Here is a 22,669-nt window from a genome sequence, read left to right on the forward strand (position 1 = left end):
CTCAGTGACACTAGCCACAATTCCAGAGTCCAATAGCCACACGTGGCTGGTGGCTATCATATTGGAAAGCACATATATAGAATATGTTTACCGTTCCAGAATGTATTACTGAGCAATGCTAGTCTAGAGGCTCTTTCTTAATATCTGGCAAGATAGTTTTCTGTAGATAGTAAAAAGCATTTCAGGAAAAGAAATTTAAATAATCCAATAAGATTTTTTAAACCCAAAATTATTCACCGAGCTCCTCTGTACTCAGTACACAAATATTCATGTACACTTATTATTATTTTTTTTAACCCAAATTGGAAGACTGAGGCCCAGTTGAGAGAATTGGCTTCATCCACATGCAGGTCGTGACTCTTTCTGGAGATTCCCCGCTCCATTTCTAAGTGTATTTTCTCCTGCCCCCACCCCTTCACATTCACAAAGCCCTCATGATCTCTAGCAGCCAAACATTAGTCCTCAAGACAGGGTATACCAAGCAATCCTGGAGACACAAATAAACGCAAGTTAGCCATAAACAGTTAACACTCTCTGTCCTGTCTTAAGTTAAAGGAACAAAGGAAACCATAGCGGAATTCCATATATATGCAGATAGATGAGATGGGCTATTTCTTGACTGGCAGTCAAGAAAGTGAGTGACAAGGGAAGGAAAGCTTATCATATGTCTTAAATCAGGCTGTGTGGGTGGCTAGGCTTTCACTCTCCTCCCGAGGGCAGCTCTGAAAGCAGCCATCTCCGGGGACACTACCACCATCAAAGTTGATCTGAACCTTATTTTGCTAAATCCTCAAGAGCTGCTTGTCACCTCCTTGCATGCAATTATTCTGCTTCATCTTCTCCACAAACAGCTATTTAAAATTACCAAATTGTTCTCTTCTATCCTTCAAAAACACCTGGACCAATTTGTTGGAACGATCCCGACCAGCAGTGGTGGCTGACTGGCTGCGTTCCAGGACCTCGCGGCTGGTGAATCAGATCTGACACCCGAAGCTCCACAGGGCTTGTAGAAAGCTTTCATAGAATTGCTTAAGAAGCTGGCTCTGACGTCAAGTAAGGGCCAAGACTGCACAATTTTCATGAGGCTGGGGATGTTAAGAAAATTTCTGAGAACTTAGACATAAAACTTAAGCATGACTTCACATCTGCCTTTTCAATGTCAGACTGGGGCACTGTCTCATCAGCTCACACAAGGATCATCCAATTTTAGGAGAATGCACCTTTCTTGGGCTTACCATTTACTATTGACTTCGGCCCAGAGTCTGTAAAGTTAGATGTTAACTGTAGAAGATAGATAAGTTTCAAAAACTTTCTATCTGCTATAAAAGATAACCACAAAGGTTACGGTTTAAATGCCCTATTGGATCTTAACCAGTTTCGTATCTGATTTCACAAACATTGCATGCCATTCCTTTCCTGACTGACTGTATGAACCTCTCTTCCTCAGATGCTTTCTGAATCAGCTTTACCATCTCGACGGTTCTTTTACTACTGAGCTAAACCCTTGACATATGTTCACTATATATTTGTAGAAGAGCCAGGATTTTTTGACTGGTAAACGTATGCTTTGATAGGGATCGGTGCTGTCTTACAGACCTTCATACATGATCTGCAGTAGGTCCTTCTACTCTCTACCACTTCGTCTGAGAAATGAGAAACTGCAGAAATTGAGGTTTTATCCAACCATCACGCATGTGACCAACTGCTCCTTGATGCTTCTAGATAGGATCTGCAGAATAGATCTAATCTTGTCAAACCTACTGCCTGGAAAACAAATTAAACCTAAAAGAAAAAACACTTTTAAACCAGCCAAAACCTTCCCATTTTTAATTCTCACCCACTTTTTCTTTATCTGTCTTCAAAACAGACATCTAAAAATGATTTCTACGATCCCGATGATTGAGTGAGGCTCCTTCCACCAACCCCCAACCTAGGAGTGAGGAGCTCTGGTTTCTAATCTACCAAATTCATTAGTCGTATGAGCTTGAGCAAGTCAGCCTTTATAACTCTCAGTTGTCTTATAAGTAAACCAGCTGACTTAATCCCCATGGTTAGTTCTAAGATCTTTTTAAAAGAATTGCATCTTTTAAAGAGGCAAAACTGAAGGAAAATTAGATTCTATTGTTCAATTTCTCAGAGTCAGAAAAAGGGATATCCAGTGCACATTACTAAAAGTCACCATGTAAGGATTTTATGCTAGCAATTTGACAGTGACTTTCCATGCCTAAGCCATTTAATATGTGCCTACCTACAGCATACCCCTAAGAACGGATATTTTCAGGGCTGGCCCCATGGCCAAGTGGTTAAATTTGTGCACTCCGCTTCGGCGGCCCAGGGTTTCTCTGGTTTGGATCCCGGGTGCAGACCTAGCACTCCTCATCAAGCCATGCTGAGGTGGCAAACCCCATAGCAGAACTAAAAGGACATACAACTAGAATACACAACTATGTACTGGGGGAGCTTTGGGGAGAAGCAGGAAAAAAAAAAACAAAGATCAGCAACAGATGTTGGCTCAGGGCTAATCTTTAAAAAAAAGAGAGAGGGAGAATGGATATTTTCTCCTCAAAACTTGGCCTTAAATGGAAGTCAGCAGATGGCACTGTTCAGTGGTTCCATGTTATGATATCTGCTTAATTTTTTATCCCCTGTAAGACCTCTTGGTACTTTGTGACCTCTCTGATATATCTTTTCCTTGTTACAGAGTGACTCATTTGGGGGTTTATACAACAATTACGGGCTTGTTATGTTGCATAGCTCCAAACCAGCAATTTACATCACAATGCTTTTGTCCTGGGCTTTCCCTTAACTAAAATTGCCTTGTGTGACCAATAAGCAATGTGAAGCTGACATTTCTGAAGCCAACAGCTAATCCTAGATTGTATTTACCTATTTTCAAATATTTGCACCATCTGTGATTCTATATTAGTTTTTTTGGATTCAACATTACAGCTCAAGGACTGTAGTTCTGAGCAGAAATGAAGCAGCACTCCAAATGTAGAATGTATTCTAAGCATGAGATGGAATGAACCATGACATGGGGGAAAAAAACAAATTAAGGAAAAGCAAATGCATATCCAGTTCTCCACCTTCAAAATGCAAACTGTTGATTTCCCTACTCTTGTAAGGACTACAAAAATGAATAACATGTATTTTCTTGACCAACCCTAAGCCCCGTTTGCTTTGGAGCTAGTATGATGCCACATAATTTCCGTATCAACACAAATAAGAGCTGAATATTAAAGGTGCTCTGAAGTTTGGTTAAAGTAATGGAGAAAAAATATTTAAAGTTGGTATTTCACAACATCTGGAACCTCAATATCCAGCATAATTTGATTTCCCATCGCTTTGTCTCTACCTCGTATAGCAACTCAATACATATTAACAACAACAACAAAAGCATCATCATTTTTCAGCATCTCCAGGACAATAAACCTATCTCATTGCTATTCCTCACACAATTCTTCAAGGTAAGCATCCTCCCATTTCTAGATGAAGTATTAGATTCAGAGAGAGGTGGAGTAACTTGCTCACACTAGTAAGCAGAGTTTAAACTGAGGTTAAATGAATAGAAAGCCTGAGTTCTTTCCACTAAAAATAATTCTGTGTAACTCAAAATTTTGTTCTTATTTATTTATTTAGCATAAAAAAGTTTCTTAAGCCTGGTATTGGAACTTGGTACTCTGATAAAAGTATCACAGCTTCTGAAAGCAGCCTAACCTTCCAAGAAATACAGTGAATCAGAAGCCTGTTGTCTCTATCGACTCCCCAAGAAAGCTCTAAATCTCACCTACATGCTTTCCAGAGTTGCTAAGTGCAGCCCTCCTTTCTTAGCAAGGGATTCACCCAATCACTAGTCCATGCACTATTGAATTGCAGTTTCAAATGCTGAGTGTAGAGATCAGTGGGTGCTCATTCATGCCGAGGGGAAGAGACGAGGCTTAAGAATGCCAGTGTCTCCAAATGTGGTGGGAGGCGCTGTCATTTCCTTGGATCAGTGACTCTCACAGTTTACTTTCAGAATGGCTTTATGGCTGTGGGGTGACTTCTTGCCATGGTAAGTGGGAGAAGATGCACATGTGTTTCTGCAAAATCTTGGGGCCAGGTGTCAAAAGTCTAGAACTAATACATCACAAAGGAGAAACCAAGAAATGTCAAGTGAGTTTTGCTTACAGATTCAAAGGTTTGAAGAAGAAATTCTTTTTTTAAAGTTATTCTGCTATCAAGTGCTAAGGAAGGCAGATGTGCCATCAAGTCACAATCAAAGGCTCTGTATCAACAGGTGAATCTAGCAGCTGACACCAGGAAAATGGTTATAAGTGAAGAGACCCAGAATCAAGTACTGCTTCTGATTCTAACCAACTGTGTGACCTGAGACACATCACTTCATCTCTCCACTGTCTGTCTCCTGATTTGAAAACAAAGGCATTAGATTCAGCAATCAGAAGTTTCTAAAAATGCCATCATCATTTATGACTTTATGATCATTTGAAGGAAGAATCTGGAAAGGCAAGGTCACTATGGACGTCCCGGTAGTCTAGACGTCAGGGAATCAACCTTGGACAGAGACTGGATCTCAGAAATGTAGAGGTACAAGGAACTAGATATGGATTTGGAGCTGTCACAGATGCAAAGATAGACAACGGAACCAAAAGTACCATCCTGGAAGGCATGAGGCACTGACTCTGTGAGCAAATGCTTTAAAGTGTGGCAGATGTAGAAGACACAACTCATAATGCCACTGTGGCAATAATAAACCTCACTTGAGAGAAATTGTAAGCAACCTTCATAGATGTGAACGAGGGTGGCTCTCTTCCATTTCAACTTCAAGTTCAATTCACACCCACCCATCACTGTAATTTGATTGTCAAGAAGTGGAATACATATAACTCCTAGGATCAGAGAAAAGGAATAACTCTGATAAAGACGCCAGAGATAGCTTCAAAATATATTCACTTTATTTCTTGGAACACTTACGTTTTATAGTACTAGAAAAAGAAACAAACAAATGAAATGTGCAAACTTTTCTCTTAAAATCCCTAAAAGCAAATGGAGTAGATAGAAAATCCATTCATAAATTCATAGATCCTAGGAAATATACATCATATGCTAACCTACCAAACAAATCACCTGTTTCTACATTTGAGAAATTCTTCACGAATTTCAGATATTTCCTCTAGAACAATATGTTCTTGATCCTCTATTCAAAAGGTATCTTGATTCCTAACCTTTGATTCTGCGACAAAGAGAGAAGAATTATTATGCAAGTTTGTGAAATGTTGTCTAAAAAGTTACTTTATTAAAAAAGACTTTCTAGCACTTGTTTCAAAACACATGAAATGAAAAAAATGGCCATGTCTTGCATTCATTAACTCATATTAAAACCTTTTCTGGAGGTGAGATATGATTAATGGAATCATGAGTATCACTTATGCAATTCCTCCTGCCAAAAGTGAACCTGTGTACCAATAACGGGAAAGCTTACTCCTACCCTGTACAAGCCTTATTAATGCAACTTTAGTGGTCTTTCTGATCTATTATTCGAAAATAAATCGCAGGAGAGCCTGCCATTCAAGTTCCCAATTACATAATTCAGATTTCTCATATTTATGTTTTCAGAGAAGAGACTTTCAGATGGAATGAGAAATAAAGTCTTCATTTAGTTCTCAAAAAAGGGTGGAGATAAAGACAATAAAAATGAGTTTTTTCCTCACTTTTCTTCATTTGCTATCTTGTAACCTGATACATAAATGTTTGTATTGACCTAAGAAAATCCATGAGTATGATAAATTACAATAATATTGAAGTCAAATAATATACAGCTTGGCTGGAGAATATATAGCTTGCCTTGGCTCTCTCGGATGTAAAGCCAGTTTTGGATTATGCACTCTACTAGCTTTTCTTAGATTTCCACTCAAATATCACCAGCTCTCATATGCAAAGAATGTCAAAGTCAATCATTTCTGGAAACCAAACTTCTGGGAAGAGAATATCAAACCATGAACACTTCAAAGATGATTCTAGGAGGCTGGCCCGCTGGCCAAGTAGTTAGAGTTCTGTGAGCTGTGCTTTGGCAGCCCAGGTTCGCCGGTTTGACCCCAGGTGCAGAGCTACTCCACTCATCGGTTATGCTGTGGAGGCACCCTACATACAAAAACGTAGAGGACAAATGGTGCAGAGGTCAGCTAGAGCTAATTTTCCTCAAAAAAGAGGAGGATTGGCAACAGAAGTTAGCTCAAGGCGAATCTTCCTCACCAAAAAAAAAAAAACAAGAAGATTTTAAGTCTTTTGGGAAAACAGGTTACCATCTAAAAATAGTAGAAATCAGTCAGGTTGTTATAAATTTATTTTTTTCCTAATGCCCTATAATAACGTAACTGTAAAATACTCAGTATATTTAGATCATGAATATAGATCATTTGCTAATGTATTACCAAGGGTATATTTGTATGTGTATATTTGTATATGTATAAATGTATATAATTACCACACACACACATATGTATTCAGCATTTTCATTAATGTAAATGCAAAATTACCATTGCAAAAGAATGAAATAATCTTTTCAGATTATCTAGCATCTTCGTAGCAATAAGAATAAAAATACTAAGTTCTACCTCGGGTCAGATGTTGTACAAGCCCATTCACATAGACTGGCTCTAACCTTTACAACATTCTCACCATCCTCTGCCTTTAAAGATGAAGGAGTAGGGGCCAGCCCAGTGGAATAGTGGTTAAGTTCGCACACTCCACTTCAGCAGCCAGAGTTCACAGGTTCAAATCCCAGGCACGGACCTACACACTGCTTAAACCATGCTGTGCTGGATCCCACACACAAAACGGGAAGATTGGCATGGATATTAGTTCTAGGACAATCTTCCTCAAGCAAAAAGAGGGAGATTGGCAACAGATGTTAGCTCAGGGCCAATCTTCCTCACCAAAAAAAAAAAAGAAAGAAAAGATGAAGGAACAGTTTTAGAGGGGTTAAATAATTTGCCCTAGATTGCACAGTAAGTGGCAGAGAAGAATTCCATTTGAAATCTGCTTGACTCTGTCCTCAACCCTACGTCATGTTGCCTCTCCCCAAAATACAATTAAATCCGAAAATCATCTGGCAATTCCAAAGATATTGTAGAATATACTATTCTGGTTAATGGAATAAGCATGTTTTCTGAAAGTCGGTTTAAAAAATTATTAACGTTTTAACAATTTTCAAATAAACTATGGCAAGGTAGACTTGAAAATAAAATAAAAGTCATTTTTTATTATGTAGAAGACATTACAAAGAGTACCATTAATATCAACTACTGACCAGAACAGTTCAAAATAAAATATTGATTTAATCACCTTTGGATAAAAGCGAGTTTTCTGTATTTAGCCTAGCAGTGGTGGGAGTTCACGATTACACATGGATATGTCTGAAACCCTGAGGATTCACGACATCTTAACGAAAACGAACCTGCAAGAGAACAGCTCTCTCTTAAGTGTCCCATTCTCCCCATTGAACCTACTTCCCAGCTTTTGCCACCATCTTGGAAATGACAAGTGTTCCATTAGTTAATATGCAATAGACGATAAGAATGTCTCCCAGGTTGGGGGTGTTTAAAAGCCTTGGAGAACAAGTGCTGTCTAGATATGAAAAAGTAAGCAGAGATAAATTATTGTCAAAAGGCATGTGGATCAGATCAGCACAAACTTTAAAATAACTGTGTGCTGGGAATAATCAGTACTGAGCTGTGTGACTTCTCCAGGCGAGGCAGCAGACATGAGAGCAGGATCATTTCTAACTTTACATGACAACATGTGTTTAGGAAGAAGTTTACATTCCCTCCATTATTTATTTGCCCTTTTTGGTCCTTTTACAGGTCTTCAGATGGGAAAAGCTCCAAACTTTCCTAGTTGATGTGCGTCTTATCATATTCTCCCTTCATAATGTTTCAGTAATACATGAACTTGGTTAGAACACATATAAAGTCACTCTGCAAGTATGAAAGTACATGGAGATAATTTTAATAGTTGGAACATCAAGAAATGGCATGTGTATTTAAATGCTGCATAGGAATAGCTGTAGAAAAATTTGGGTGAAAAAGTCTTTTGAATTACACTGAGTCCAACATTGGATCCCTCATTTCCATTTCCACTGACAGTTGGCACACCCACCCTGGCATCCTGGGGGCTTCAATGTTGGGCACATTCTCCTGAAATCTCATCTTCTGAGATATGTCTATAAATTACACCTCTCTTTTCTTCAAACATCCTCTTTCTCCATGCTAATTACCTTATGAAGTGTATTACATTGAAAATAAAATGCAACATATTCTGCAGCTAATTCGCCTGTTCGTGAGGATTAGCCGATGTTTACTTGCAGCCTGGCTCCTTACAGAGTAGGGCAGTAAAGAAGTGAGTTTTGATTGAATGGAAGTAGGGATGTAACAGAGTATTTGGAAGTCTGCATGTCTGAAAAATCAGGCCCGATGTCCAAACCAAATAATATGCTGTTGTTAGTGCCAGGGAGTCGATTCCAACTCCTAATGACCCTGTGAACAGCAGAGCAGAACCCTGCCCCATCTTTCTGTGCAATCCTTTCACCTTCCAGTGCTCTATCAGACAATGCTCCGCTGCTATTCACAGGGTTTTCATGGCCAATTTTTTGGAAGCTGGTGGCCAGGTCCTTCTTCCTAGGCTGTCGTAATCTGGAAGCTCTGCTGAAACCTGTCCACCACGGGTGACCCTGCCAGTGGCATATCTTTCAGCATCACAGCAACACAGCTACGGCAATATGACAACTGATAGACGAGGGGTGTGGTTCCCTTAAGAAGAAACAAACCCCCAGTTGCCACATGAGAGCAGCAGATCTTAACCACTAGACCACCAGAGTTGGCTTAAATAATATATATTATATTATTAATATAAAATTTATATGCATGAGCAAATTCATATGTTACCGTACAAATATGTGTACTGGACAATGAAACAGTCTGTAAAGTGTTAAAATAATATACTGGCCATAGGTTGTTCAATGATCCTTTAAGCTTTTTTTTTCTTCTTTCTAGGCTCCTATTCCCACACTATGCATTTAATGAGAGCACTTGGTATGAGATAAGCATTGTTCAAAAGCTTTTACATATTATTTAATTTAATCCTTACAACAAGCATGTAAAGGATCTATAGTCACCTCCATTCACAGATAAACATAGAAAATGAATTATTCTGCCCAATAAAACACAGTTAAGACTAGTAGAGCTGGGATATGAACTTGAATCTGTGGTTCCCCATGCATAATCCATAGACAACAGTAAATAAATATTTGTGGTTGATGGCACAAAAACTCATAGTCCTAGTTGCAATATTCTAATGCTGTGTATGTTACATAGTACACTGTAAATAAGTTAAAAACATGTCTTTGAGTATTAAAGCTTAAAACATTATGTAATCATAAATGATTCAAGGAACCAAAATTTCGAAATAGTTTTGTTTTTACTCAGACTGAGAGAAATTTGGTTTCTGTTTTGTTTCCAATGTAATGAACTTCATAAGATAATGCAGCATTAATATTTAATAATACAATTTTCCTTAACTTGTTTTTATATAGTTTAATCTTTCTTTCATGTGCAATTTGCTCGGTCCCTGAAATAAACAGATGGGGAGATTAGAAGCTTGTAAGCAAGGGATGTTTTGTGGCATGTTCTAAGCTCAGTAAATAAAATGTCATATATATGTAATAAGATATACATAAAAATATATATGTTATAAGGAATTAAGGAAAAGTAGGAAATGTGTAATATCCGCTAAGGCATAAAGACTTCTACATAACACCTGTATCCAATCTAAATTATCTTTTATGACCAAATCACATAGAACTCTCCCACCACTTAGATACTATATATCTTGTGCTGAATGCTTAGAAAGAGAGTAACAAATCTTCTACTAAGTAAAATTTTTTCAACATGATTTCTAAAAGGTATTTTTGAGGTTCTGTGTTAAAAACAATAGTTCACAGACTAAATTATGACATGCTGATATATTAGTCAGAGAAACACGGAAGAATAACTGTTTTGTAAGTTTTCATTAAGTGTACATTTGAAAATTTCAATCAGGTTTGCTAGACCAAAGTTGAAGTAAAAATAATGTATCCTAATTTCTGCATGGAAGCACTTTAGGTTAATATTATGTAAAGGTCAAAATTACAATAAATACTTTACAAAAGGCATTTACGCATTACATATTTAATCACAATTTTGAACATAAATTATTTCATTAAGAGGCTGCTACATGGGGAGCTGTAAAAGATTGGTTTTCTACCAGAATGAGTTTTTTAAAGAAAATGCATAACTAATGCTGTTTTGCAGCCAAATGGTTGCTTATAAAAATATATTTTTAGTCATACTTTGGAAAGTAGGATTCTACTTTTTCTTTTGTTTAGTTTTTTCGTTTTTTGTTTTGATCTGTTTCTTTTGAAGCTGAGAGGACCGTCAAACGTTTTAGGAAATAGTTCTACCCACTGAATTCAGAAGAAGGGTGCCACCTGGTGGAAATGGGGGCAAATTCTAAACCAGGTCTGAGTATAAAAACGTACTCTTTTAAGAAACCTTGAAAGTTTCGTCATTACCAAGGGCAAATGTCACAAAGCGATATTTTTTTAAAGTTCCCATGTACTTATCAGGATCTCTCTGGTTCTTTTTATATTATTCCAAGCAATAGAAGAAATATGAAGTTAACTTTAAAATTTCAAGAGCTCTTGTTTATGTTTACAGTTGAAGCTTTAAATGAACTCTTTATTCATTTCACATTCAAGGTAAATTTGTACACACACAATATTTGCAATTATTTTGCATTCTGCTAATAGGAATGTGTTGAACTGTAATTGTGTAGAAGTTGGAAGGTGGGATTGAGACTTAAATGAGCTTATACTATCTTAAATGTCACAGACAAGGGCTATGTCTCATCTCCACCGCTTATGAAGACAACCTTGATCAAGCTGCTTAGTTTCTCTAATACTCTATATTTTCATCTCTAAAATGGGAATAACAACAAGACCTACCTCCAAAAGTTGCTTTGAGGATCAAATAGAAAAACACATTCAATACATATTACCTTATCAGCCCAGAGGACATCACTTTGCACATGGCAAACATTCAGGAAGTGATTTTAAAAAATGATAATAAGTTATAACTAGCCACTAACGATTTTAGATCCCTCAATGGAAAATGGGATATTGATCATGTTAAGTGGGAATGACTGTAGCCACTTATATCAAAGCATTTATTGTTAGACATTTTATAAATGTGGAGTGTTATGAAAACAACAAAAATAACTGTTATAAACATTTATTTAATCAATGAAGTCTTTCCTTTAAAGGAAAGACTACTAAGATGATAAAAATATTTTCAACACTTCAGAATATTAAAAGTCTACTGTCCCCACTATTCTTGTTGCTTCTGCTCCCTGGGGAAGGAGTGCCTCTGGTCATGGCACCCTGTGCCAGAGGACAGTAATAGGTAAGATGAAACAGGGAGGCCCAGCTCTCTAAAGGACCATAACAACAGCCAAATTAGATGGTCCATATCCACTTCACTCAGAGGGAAGACTGTGTTCTTCCACTGTGCTGTGAGTGAAAATAGATGTTTGATGGCCTCAGGACAAGGCGTTTCTGAGGTTTCATAAAAATCTCTACCATGGAAAGCAAAAGACCTTTCTGGCAACATTCAAAAGCTTAAATCACTCAAAATCAATACATAGTGAATGATTAGCTGGAACATGCCCCTATTAACAATTATGTAGGACTTCATAAAGCTACACTTTTATTTAAACTTGTGAATCTTTTTTTCATAAATATCATAGAAACCTGAACAGTCAATCATGTCAATATGAAGCTATTATATCTAGTACCACGTGAAAGTTGTGTGACAGTTACAGAATTAGACCACCATGACTAATACTGTTGATAAATACTTAGCAGTATTAGAGTAAGTAGTTTAAGCATTCACAGCAATCATCCACATTATCTGGCCATCATTTCATAAGTCAAGCTTTAGACAAAGAATACACTAGATATAGGTATTTTCTGGGAGTGCTTGAAAAACCCTCAATGGGAAGCTGCCATGTATATTTCAGGCTGACTTTCCTTCCCTCTTCAAAATCAATCTCTTTGAATTTAACTCAAGCATAATATGCACACCATTGACATTTTAAAATCGTGTAAATGCTCAGAAAGGCACTTAAAAAAAAGAACTCCATTAAAACAAGAGTTCTGCAAATGGCCACTCCCTGAATATTTGGAGTGGACATAAACCAAAACGCACATTAACAAGAAAAACAGATTCAAGCTTGAATCTCTCTTCATATGAATTTTAATTGACCAGATAAGTCCTGACAAAAGACTTTGCTGTAACATGCACCGCTCGCCCACTATTTACAAATACACTTTCAGCTTCTGTGTGCTCTGCTCTGCTTCTTCCTTCCCACCTCCACCGTCACTGAACTGTTTGCAGCACCTCAAGTAACCAGCTGGTGTCACAGGGTTAGTGAGCAAGGATTTCATGTGGGAACTCTCATCTGACTAATCATTCTTCTTGGTAGCATCATTCCAAGAGCAAGAGAGAGGCTCAGCGGCTTGTTAACAAAATTTAAGGGCTGTCAGCCTGAAAGAGGATGTTAAATCCATGCTCCTCTCCTGAAATTATTTTTATACTTTGCTAACCAGTTGCTACCTTGTGGTATGTGTTGGAGGGGAAATGAAAAAGAGAGATAAGTGAAAAAGATATATAATATAATGCAATATAAATGTTTTAATACATATTTTCGTACTTATCTCAGGGTAGTGAACAAAGAGGATGGTTGAAGAAAACAACTGCTTTGTAAAAACTGCAACATTCACCCCAGTAAATGGACGGCGAGCTTTAAGGCATTGAGTAATCTTCACCACCTGTGTGAAACATATGTGAGGGAAATGAGAAGGAGGGGGAAGGGGAGAAGAGAGAGACCACAGCCAGGAGAGATGACCAAGACTAGAATATTAATAACAGCAGCCCTGGCATCGCCTCCTCCGCCTCATCGCCACTCCTTGGAGATTTGGACAGCTCCCCTTCACTCGCTCCTCAGTGCTTAGAACATGCGTGAGGAGAGCCGCTACTGGAGCCTCGCTGCTTGCACCTTCCTCATCCCACTTCCAGCAATGAGATAGGAGTGACTCTGCCAGAAACGCCTCCGGTGGCCGTAGGCAGTGCACTAGGGGCAAAGGGCCCATCTCCGGTACCCAGGCGCCTCTGTCCTCTAGTTCCGTGGTTATCTGCTGACCTAAGTGGAGCCCTCTTGGCTCAGAGTCTCCAACTGATGTAAACGTGACAGCACCTCGAGCTGGCTCACAAGCTCAACATAGCTTCCGTCCTCCTCGCCAGGGCATCTAGGCGCTCCTGACCCTACAACTTTGGAAAAAAGCGACACCGAACTCCCGAGTCACCCCAATCCAGGAACAGAGACTAGATGGAGATGCACCGTGCGGTTTTGCTACAGATTTCTAGACTGAAGCAAAAAGGGGGTGGTCGGTGCGGAAAGACGGAAAAGGGGCAGAAATAACCCTCAGTCAGCACAGGGCACCTCATATCTGCAGACATAACACATCTGGACCCAACAAATCACTAAAGCCAGCTCCTCCTAACAATTAATGCCCTTTATGCTCTCCAGCTCCGCTCCACTCAGACCACAGATGCCTGGTACATCCTCTTCTCCCATTTAGTATCCCAGCCCTGTCCCATTCTCCTCAAAAAAAAAAAAAAAAAAAAAAAAAAAAGAAAAGGAAAAACTCTGCTGGCCTAAAGGTCATTTGCCTACTCCAGTAGCTGTGGCCAGCGCTCCTCTCAGCTACGTGAAGACGGGGCTCGAACCCTGCAAGTGGACGCCTCCAGGAGCTCAGCAATTCCTCCAACATACGTTAATAGGAGTCAAGAGGCCCCCATTCCTTGGCCCCGGCCACCTCTCCCTCCCTCGGCAGCCTGCCCGCCTGGGCTCCCCGGACCACCCCAGCCTTTACCTCTCTCCCCCCTTCCCCGCGGCTCTCCACCTTGCGCATCCTCTCGCCCGGCCCCGGAGCGCACTCAGACGCTCTAACTTCCTGCGGAGTCCATGGATGAGCCAGGAAAGCCAGGAACTGGGGCGGGGGAGGGAGGAGAAAGGGAGGCGTGGGAGCCGAGCCGGGGGGGATGGGCGGGGGAGCGCAGACTGGAGCCTTCTTCCCCGGGAGGGCCTGGCCGCAGCTGCCAACTCTCACCTGGTCCGCCGGCTGCGCCTGGCTCGCCCTGGCCCCCGGGGTGGGCTGCTGGTCCTGCTTCATGGCTGTCATCCCCGGCGGCCCGCGTTGGCGCTCACTTCCTCGCGGGCACTTCAGACTCGGGGACCGTCACTTGGCAGCAATCGCATGTCACAGGCGCCCGACGCTCTCCGAATTGGCGGAAGAGAAAGCGGCAGCGACGGGGTGGGGGGAGGGGAGCGATAGGGAGGGGAAGAAGAGCGGCACCAGGCAGGCTCCCCCTTGCAGAATCCCTCCTTCGGCTACCGCAGACCCTGTAACTCCCCACTCCCCCCGCCCCCCACCACCGCGAAGCGTAGAGTGTCTCGGAGACCAGACACGACCAAGTGGCAAGTTAGTGGAGCGGCGAGCGGCGGGCGAGCGGCACCTGACCGCAGTGGAGCGACGTCTCGCAGTGCCAGAGGTGCCAGGCTAGCATTCTACCGCAGTCTGCGCCCCCCGCCCGCCCCCGGGGGCTCCCCGCACCGCGCTCAGCGCGCCAAGTGGAGCACCCGGGTACCGCGCTCTAGCATCTCCGGAGCAACCGCAACGCGGGAGAGAGCCCTGAGCGGCGCGCGAGCTCCCCACACGCGCGGCCGAGGCTGCCGGGCTCCGCGGGTCCCCTCACCCCCTCCCTGCCCCCCGCGGGCTCCTGCTAAAACCCGGAGAAGCGGAGCGCGCCCGTGCAAAGCCCTTGGTGGCTCCGGCGCTGCCACTGGGCATGCTCCAGCGCTTGGACAAGGCAGGGGGCAGCGGGGGACTGGGGGCCCAGAGCGCCAAGGGGGCCGCCAACACCTGTCGGGACTCAAGAGGTTGTCCCAGGTTATGACCCGGGCTCTGCGGCTCCTGATTAGGGAGCAATGGACATTCTTTAGCCTGCAGTCTGGATTCCCCTGCAAACTGCCTGGTTAATGCCAGTGGAATTCCTAAAGGTTGATTTAAAACAGTAATAACTAATGATGATATTCTGGTACTCACATTTTTTTTCTTTTCTTTTGTCCTGGACACAGAAAAATCCTCACATTTTAAGTTCTCTTCCCCTTCAAAGTTTGTTTATTGAACATCTATCATGTGCCAAATACACTGCAAGGCTGGGAAGGACTGCAGGGGAGAGAGACTAATACGGAGAGCCAGACGTACCAAAGTCCACGCCTTCAGGGAGTTAACGGTATAGCGTGGGTCCTGGGAGCCTGGTGCAAGGATGGGGATCAATGAGAGGACGCAGCTCTTTGGAAGTTGAGTTCGTGTGGGTATAATAAAGTCCACCAGTTTCATCCAGATGCGCTAGCACTTGGCTTTCCGGGGTGCTAGAAAGGACCTGCCCAAGGCAGATGGGCAAGAAGCAGTCCCGTCTCAGGCACTGGTTGTTGGACATTGCTCACCAGAGAAAAGGCAGAAGGGAGCAATATCCAGATGCTACTGGACTCAGCACATGGGTTGTGAGGACGTTCCTGCAGAAGGGACCAGAATGTGGAGTGGGAAGGGCGGGAAGCAGGCTTGAGTTTATTTTTATTGATTAAGGACTGGCCCCCTCTTCATCTGAGTTACTCAGTCCATGAACTAACCACTTCCTAGTTGAGGGGTTGCTGTCCCAGGGGTGCTCCTGCCTTGTTAATTCCTAAAACACGGCTTGTTACGCTTGTCCTAAACATTAATTGTAACAATGGTTCCTTTAAAATACATTAAATATATCAGTGATCGCTGGCTTTGATTAGATTAGGAAATAAAAATAGAACGATTTTTTTCTTTAGAAAAATAGGATTTGGGTGAGAAGACAGCTTGTTTCTCAAAAATAGGTAGTCAAGCGCATATTATGAGTGACCTCGAACAGTGTGTTGGTCTGTTCAATGGAAATAGCGTTTTGGTAGGAATAACTTTGCTGGATGTAAGAGTACAGAACAAATTTTAAAAATGAAACTCTGGTAAAATAGCTACTGGGTGGTGTATCCAGTAAATTTAACAATCCAAATTTTCCCTCACATGTAATTTTCGGGGAGAAAGACACCCACGTTATTCAAAGAAGGTTTCTGTCTTTATATTTTGCTCTTCTGTTCATTATTTTAGTATATTCACCCTTTGAAAGTGTTTCCATTTTGGACCATTTACTTGACTTGAAGGAATTTACTTTATGTGCAAAGACTTCTATAGACATAGAACAAGTACAGATGAGAGGAAATTATCCTCATCTTATTTAAGATTACTTATTTGATTGAATTCACTAGTTCAACTGCATCCATTTTCAGTACAATATTCACTCTGGTTACAAATCAAAATATAAGTTGTTACGTGCTTCATGTGTAGCGTGTATACGTGGGTGTATCACTTTTTTTAAAGAAAATCTTCTCTGATTTAATTTGAATCTTCGTCTTTGTGAGTGGGTTGTTATTTTGTCTAGGCTAAGAATGTTATTTTATAACTGTTGAGATCTAAGTAAAGAACATTAATTAAAATTTAATCACATGTAAACTCATTTTCCCAACTTAAATACTCTATTTTTTTTGAAGTGTGATGCACTTGAATTACAATGTAGGATTTTCTACTTTATTTCTTGTTGAAGAAAAAATTCTAAAGTCCAAGAAAAAAATAAATACTTTACATTCTAAGAAAGAATGTCTGCAGCTCAGTTTTGTGTATTTTCTGGCTATAGGTTATCATTTAAAAAAAATAAAGCAGCCGTTTACAATCAAATATCAACAAAGTTTTAAAACTACTCATAGATATAACCCTAGTGCAGTGTAGACAAGAGGATGTGTACAGCCAATGGCAGCAGATTGGCACTCCTGTCTGGCTTCATCATGCATGGAGCTGTGGGCCAGGGTAAAGTCGCTTTACCCTACCTCTGCTTCCTTACCTGGGAGAATTAAAAATTTAGACTAGATGACCACTAAGATCCCTTCTTTCTCAAATTCCTATGATTATATATTGATTTTATGTCTAAGAAGACTATTATCTGAATGATAAATTAAAAATTTCTTTACAAGGTATCATTGCTGAATACTAAAGATCAATTTAAGGAGAGTTTTATAGAGATTTACAGAATATTTTGGGGTACTCTTTCTCATGTATTCCCTTTGATGAGCTAACTCGTGGACAGCTATGCACGTTATAGCACTGAGACAGAGGTAAAGGAGGTTTTCCTATGATTTTCGTGGGATGGAATCAGACTCACAGCTGCAAAAGACCTGCAGAGTTGCCTAACAAAATTCCCTCTATTTGGAGTTATAACTGTCTAAACCTTGCAAAACGTGACCATATTATGCAGGAGGATTTCTAGGATTCAGACTCCATCACTTCTTACTGCAAATTTTTATTGCCTCAAATCCTACTTGCAGGTTTCTATGTAGACGTAACCCACTATGTTGCTTCCTCAATGTATTTATTTGAGTTTCTGAAGTCACAGGAAAACTCTCACACACAGCATTGCGGACATCAAAGATGTCTTTCTTTTCTTGATATTTGATTCTTCAACAGTGAAATGCCAATGAAATGCTTTTCATTTTGCCGGGAATTATTAGTGTGAATAATTGAGGGTAGCTTATGAAATTTAGAAAATAATTAAATTTATTGAAGATTTTCATTAAAATGTTTAAGCATCAGGGGCAAACATGGATTGTTCCAGAAACGTATTTAGGTCATGTGTGCTGTATTCAATCTTCCATATCAAATAGTAGACCCACAACGAAAAAATCTCAAATCTACTCTAACAACAACCAGTAACAAATAAGGCGTGGCTAAACTCTGGTAAGTTAGAGAAAGACAAAAGTCCCTTGAGATTTTGTGAAGCAGGATAGCCTTTAGACACACTTTTCAGTTTCAGATAAATTAGATAAGGTAAGTAGGACTCTGTGAGCAGATAGCTGCCTGGAATCTCTCCCTACTTTTCCTTCTCTTCTCTCTCCTTCCTCAGGTAAATCTGCAGTGTCATGGAAAGGCCACCTTGTTGGGGATTTCCCCAGCATTAGCCAGTCCTCTGTTGGGTGTCCGTAATGAGCACAGCATCCGGAAGACAGAGTTCATAAGCTGTGCCTTCAGAGACCTGGCCTGAAATGTGCCCAATTAGCTTTACGCAGATCAAGAAATAGCTTTACTTCACACCTTCTGCTACCATTTGCTTTCGATTTATAAATCACCTCTACACACCTCAATCGGCTTCTTGAATTCCTCAAAGTACATATCATGTCATTGGGCAGAAAATCAGTATGTTGAGCAATCCTCAGAAAAAAGCTATATTTTAGAAGCTCTAACCAGTAAAAAAATTATTTAAAAAAAGAAAACATAAATAAAAAAGGAAGAAAGAAAAAGCAGCAAAGGCCCTACCTATTTAAGTGATATCCAGGTACACTACTTGTACTGTTCTGAGATTCTTTTGGCATTAATTTAACTAAACTTTTCATCAGTCTTTGTCTATGACAGGAAGACTTTCCTGTTGTAAAAATTCATAGCCCAATTATGATCTCTGGTGGAAGCAGACAGAGTTGCAATATCCTGAGAGCCGTTATTGTTGCTCACTGCAGACCTGAAGATATAGACAAACTGCTCATACATAGACACCCAGTGCTGTAGCATCTCCTTGGTTGTTATATTAACATACTTTGCATCTTCTTTTAACCTGACAGCCCTTCTGTAAGATATATAAGGGTATTAAGACAGCAAAACAATGCATAAGATTTTGCCCATGTAATATTTTCTCTCTGTATGTTTAGCTGAGTCACAACACCAAAACAAAATGAGAATGTGGGAAATTTACCTGTTATTGTTATTATTTTTACCCACTAGACTTTTGATAAGAGGTCTGTGTTATTTATTCGATTTTTTTGAAGAGTAATTATTTAATGAATTGGTTATGTTGGCATAGTAAAAGAAAAGACCTATCTTTTTTGGCTGATATCAGTGCCATTTTTTCCCTAATCTTCACATTTCTTTCAAAACAAAATCAAGTCCTCTGAATCAGATTCTGTCTAAAAATGACGGAAAGGTTGTCAGATGTGGAAGAATATTTAGAAACATTGGCTTAACATTTGTTCTTTTCAGATAATGAATCTGAGTTTGGTGAGTAAATTCCCCTGAACTTGGTATTTCTTGTTTCCATAAGCAGGACTGGATTTCCTAGTGGTTCAAGATAACCTCTTATCTTTGTCCTCAGAAAGCACCTTAAGACTTCTCTTACACTCAGACTTTATAATGGTTACCTGACTTCTTTCCTTATATACTTCTTAGAACAGCACAAAGCACGTTTCCCATTCAGGAAAATCTTTTATGAATTGAACGAGAAAACTCTACTGTGAGGTCTTGACTAATTTTTGGAGAGATGGAAGAATTTTCATCTTTTGTAATGATTTCACCATGCTTAATTTATTTTTCAAAATTTAGTATTAGATTCAGACTCCTCCATGAATTTTCTTCTTGAAAACAAGAGATAGTCTGAGATTGAGGCGAAACAGCTCCAGAGATCCAATGACATTATAGAGCCCCTGGCATGTTTCTCCAATTGACTTTCCGGCTCTGGGAATTATTCTTCTACCATCTCCAAAGAAAAATGAGGGCAAGTCCTGCGATTCACAGCCAGTCCCTTCACCACACGGAGTCATCTGTGTAGATTATACAAATATAGTTTCAGGCCATCTTGGGATGTGACCTCTATTGAAATGAGGCACTTTAAAATATATCTCTCATTACTGAACACTGTTTAACCTATTAGCCTAGATAGGTTGCTGTTATTGACGTAGATTGCTTCTTATATTTTTATATTCATCTATCTGTTTATCTGTCATCAATCTAAATCTATTTGGGAGAATAATTGAGGCACTCATCATTTATCTTGTAAATCTAAATATTTGCTAAACATAGTCTTTATATATTTTTATCCAAATCAAAGAAGGAGAAAGAGGAGGAAGATATTAAGGAGGAGTAGGAGGCAAAAAAAGAGAGAAAAAAGCATTTACTTAAGTTAGGGTATATTTTCTTTTATATTTTTATTAATGCTCTCACAATGATTATAAAATACCTTAATTCCTATTGGTTATGTCCTGATAATTGCTACTGCCCTTGGTTATATTCTACATATTTATGTGATTTTAGAAAGCATAGTCCAAATTTTAACCTCCTTATTCCTCTATAGGTGATTTATATGTGATATTTTAATCAGTTTCAAACTTACATTTTCTTGTAATATTTTGTCGTTTTGCACTTAACAATTAGACAGCAAAGCATCAGTGGAGGAGGCAGAAGGGATCTATAACAAATACCACAGTTTATACAAATCAGTGACTAGAGAAATACTCTTTAATTAGCTATTTTCTTTTTTATTGACTCAGCAGTGTTTGTATAAATGTTTAATCCTAGTTGATAGGATATCAAAATAGCCTCACAGAATGGATGAGCAAGTCTCTTCAATGTTCCCTTTCCCCTCCCTGTGGAAAAGCGCCCCCTTACTTTTCCATCTTCCCAAATATAACTGATCTGTTAGGACCCAGCTCCTCTCATATCCTCTCCTAACTCAAGTTCACAGGGACTCTCGTCATAAACTCTTCTTGTAGCATATACCACACTCCACAATTTATGTTTTTATTCTGTACTAGCTTGTTCAGCATTCTAATTGTCACAAGTGGCATTCTATCTTTCCTACTGAACTGTAAATTCACGGGGAGAGGAAACGTGTTGGAGACTGAGGTGCAGTCTGTGTGTGTGCAGGGGTTGTGGGTGGGGTCTATTTCAGTCTTCTTGCTTAAGTAGAGGTGGTCCTGGAGGAAATGTTCTTTGAAGAAAAATTCTTCTCCTGACATCCTCAGTATTAAGCCCTCTCAGAATTTACTATGAACTTGTATCTGTTTTCCTTTAATTTATTGAACAAGGTCATCCAGAAGAAATATATATTCTCTGTCTCTTTATTGTCTTAGAATATTTCATTTTTCTCTATTTGACATGTAGGAATTACACAATCTTGATATTCCTCTGATCTACTGATTCTGGATAGGGGTAAGGGCTCACCAGATATTGCTGAGTTCTAAAACATTAAGTGAAAGCCACATAAACTTGGAATTTTCCACTGCTTATAAGCAGATATTATGTGTTATTAATACCAAGCCTCTAGTGCTGAGAATTCACAGGGAGAAATGAATTTGGAGATAACAGCTATATTGACAATGCCACTCCTAATATATTCTATTTTCCTCCTAATATATAAATCTTACACTGAATTTGAGAGAGGAGGAGCTATACTGAATAAAATGATGAGGAAATGTTGAAATTGAACACGATGTTTTGTTGTCGTAAATCTAATGCCATACAATGCCAAAATTATCACAAGGTCAATAGAATCTTCTAGGAATAGGCCCAATCCCAGAGCATAGTTATTTTTACTTTGCATCCTCTGCACAATTTTTAAATAAGCTTGTTTGTCTGATTTACCAGTCTTTAGACTACATATTCAAAAAGATAGTTAGAGGAATTGCTATTGGATGGGATACACAAATAATAGCAAGAAGGGGAAATATATAATCTTATAAAAAGAAAGAATCGGACCTCCACTTAAAATATAGAACAACTTAGTACCATTTAGTGTGGGAGAAGGGAAGAGAGGCAAACATCCCTATGCAACTCAGTAGGATCTTAAAGTATAACCATACTATAGCATAGTAAAGTTGATATTCAAAATGAAGACTTCAAAAGAAATAAAATTAAGCTTGGTATACTTTTTGTCAAAGACAGTGTTATTTGGGGAAGATGGACTGTGGTGATGCCAGCATGGGTTTAGGCTAGATAGAGAACTAGATATCAAAACTAAAAGCACAACATTTACAACAAATCTAGATAACAAAATACCTCTACAAATTCCTAAATACCAAAAGCCACACAGCCTGAGTGCCCTTGGTAACTATGTTGGGGAAAGCAAAGGGAAGCAGTAGGGTAAATGACACGAATGACAATCCCAAACTATTCAAGGACAGAACCTTAAAACAGTTAATCAATATTCGCTAGAAAGCATCATGGATCAATATAAAAATATCCAATGGTACAGGAGAAGTTATGTGCATTCCAATAGTAAACAAAAGAAGCCATGTTGGGAGTCAATTTTCCACTGCTCTCTCACATTTCTGCATGTCTTACTAGCAAGAAACAGTCTTTTGTTCTATAATATATTTGAAAAGATATTTTTATAACAATTATCCTGGAAAGAAGGAATAGTGTCTCCTTCTGGAGCAAAAGGCAAGTTTGTTTGCAGCCTGGGAAGATAGATACTTTGTCCCCTCCTGGGAAAAGGGCAGGCATGCTTACTCCCCAGTATGGAAAGGATAACATCTACCTCTGGAACAAAGAGAAGGCATTCTTATTTCCCATTATAGAAGATTTGATTTCCTTAAGCTCAAGTTTCTCTTCTGTACCACCACC

At 39.6% G+C, this 22,669-nt stretch overlaps 1 protein-coding gene across 4 annotated transcripts in view; it reads right to left on the reverse strand.

Moving 5' to 3' along the window:
- DPP10 (dipeptidyl peptidase like 10) overlaps nt 1-22,669 on the reverse strand; it is a 1,232,656-nt gene that overhangs the window by 585,702 nt on the left and 624,285 nt on the right. Inside the window, exon 1 of one of the 4 annotated variants that reach the window (XM_070581202.1) lies at nt 14,264-14,998. The exons of 1 other annotated variant lie outside the window; for it this stretch is intronic. In XM_070581202.1, the coding sequence (XP_070437303.1) occupies nt 14,264-14,335 (72 nt within the window). In that variant the 5' untranslated portion in view covers nt 14,336-14,998. Of the gene's footprint in view, nt 1-14,026; nt 14,999-22,669 lie in introns of those variants that run through there. 2 more of the 4 variants (XM_070581204.1, XM_070581200.1) reach the window with 2 other exon arrangements.

The sequence above is a fragment of the Equus przewalskii genome, chromosome 17, assembly GCF_037783145.1.
Source record: "Equus przewalskii isolate Varuska chromosome 17, EquPr2, whole genome shotgun sequence".
Lineage (NCBI taxonomy): Eukaryota > Metazoa > Chordata > Mammalia > Perissodactyla > Equidae > Equus > Equus przewalskii.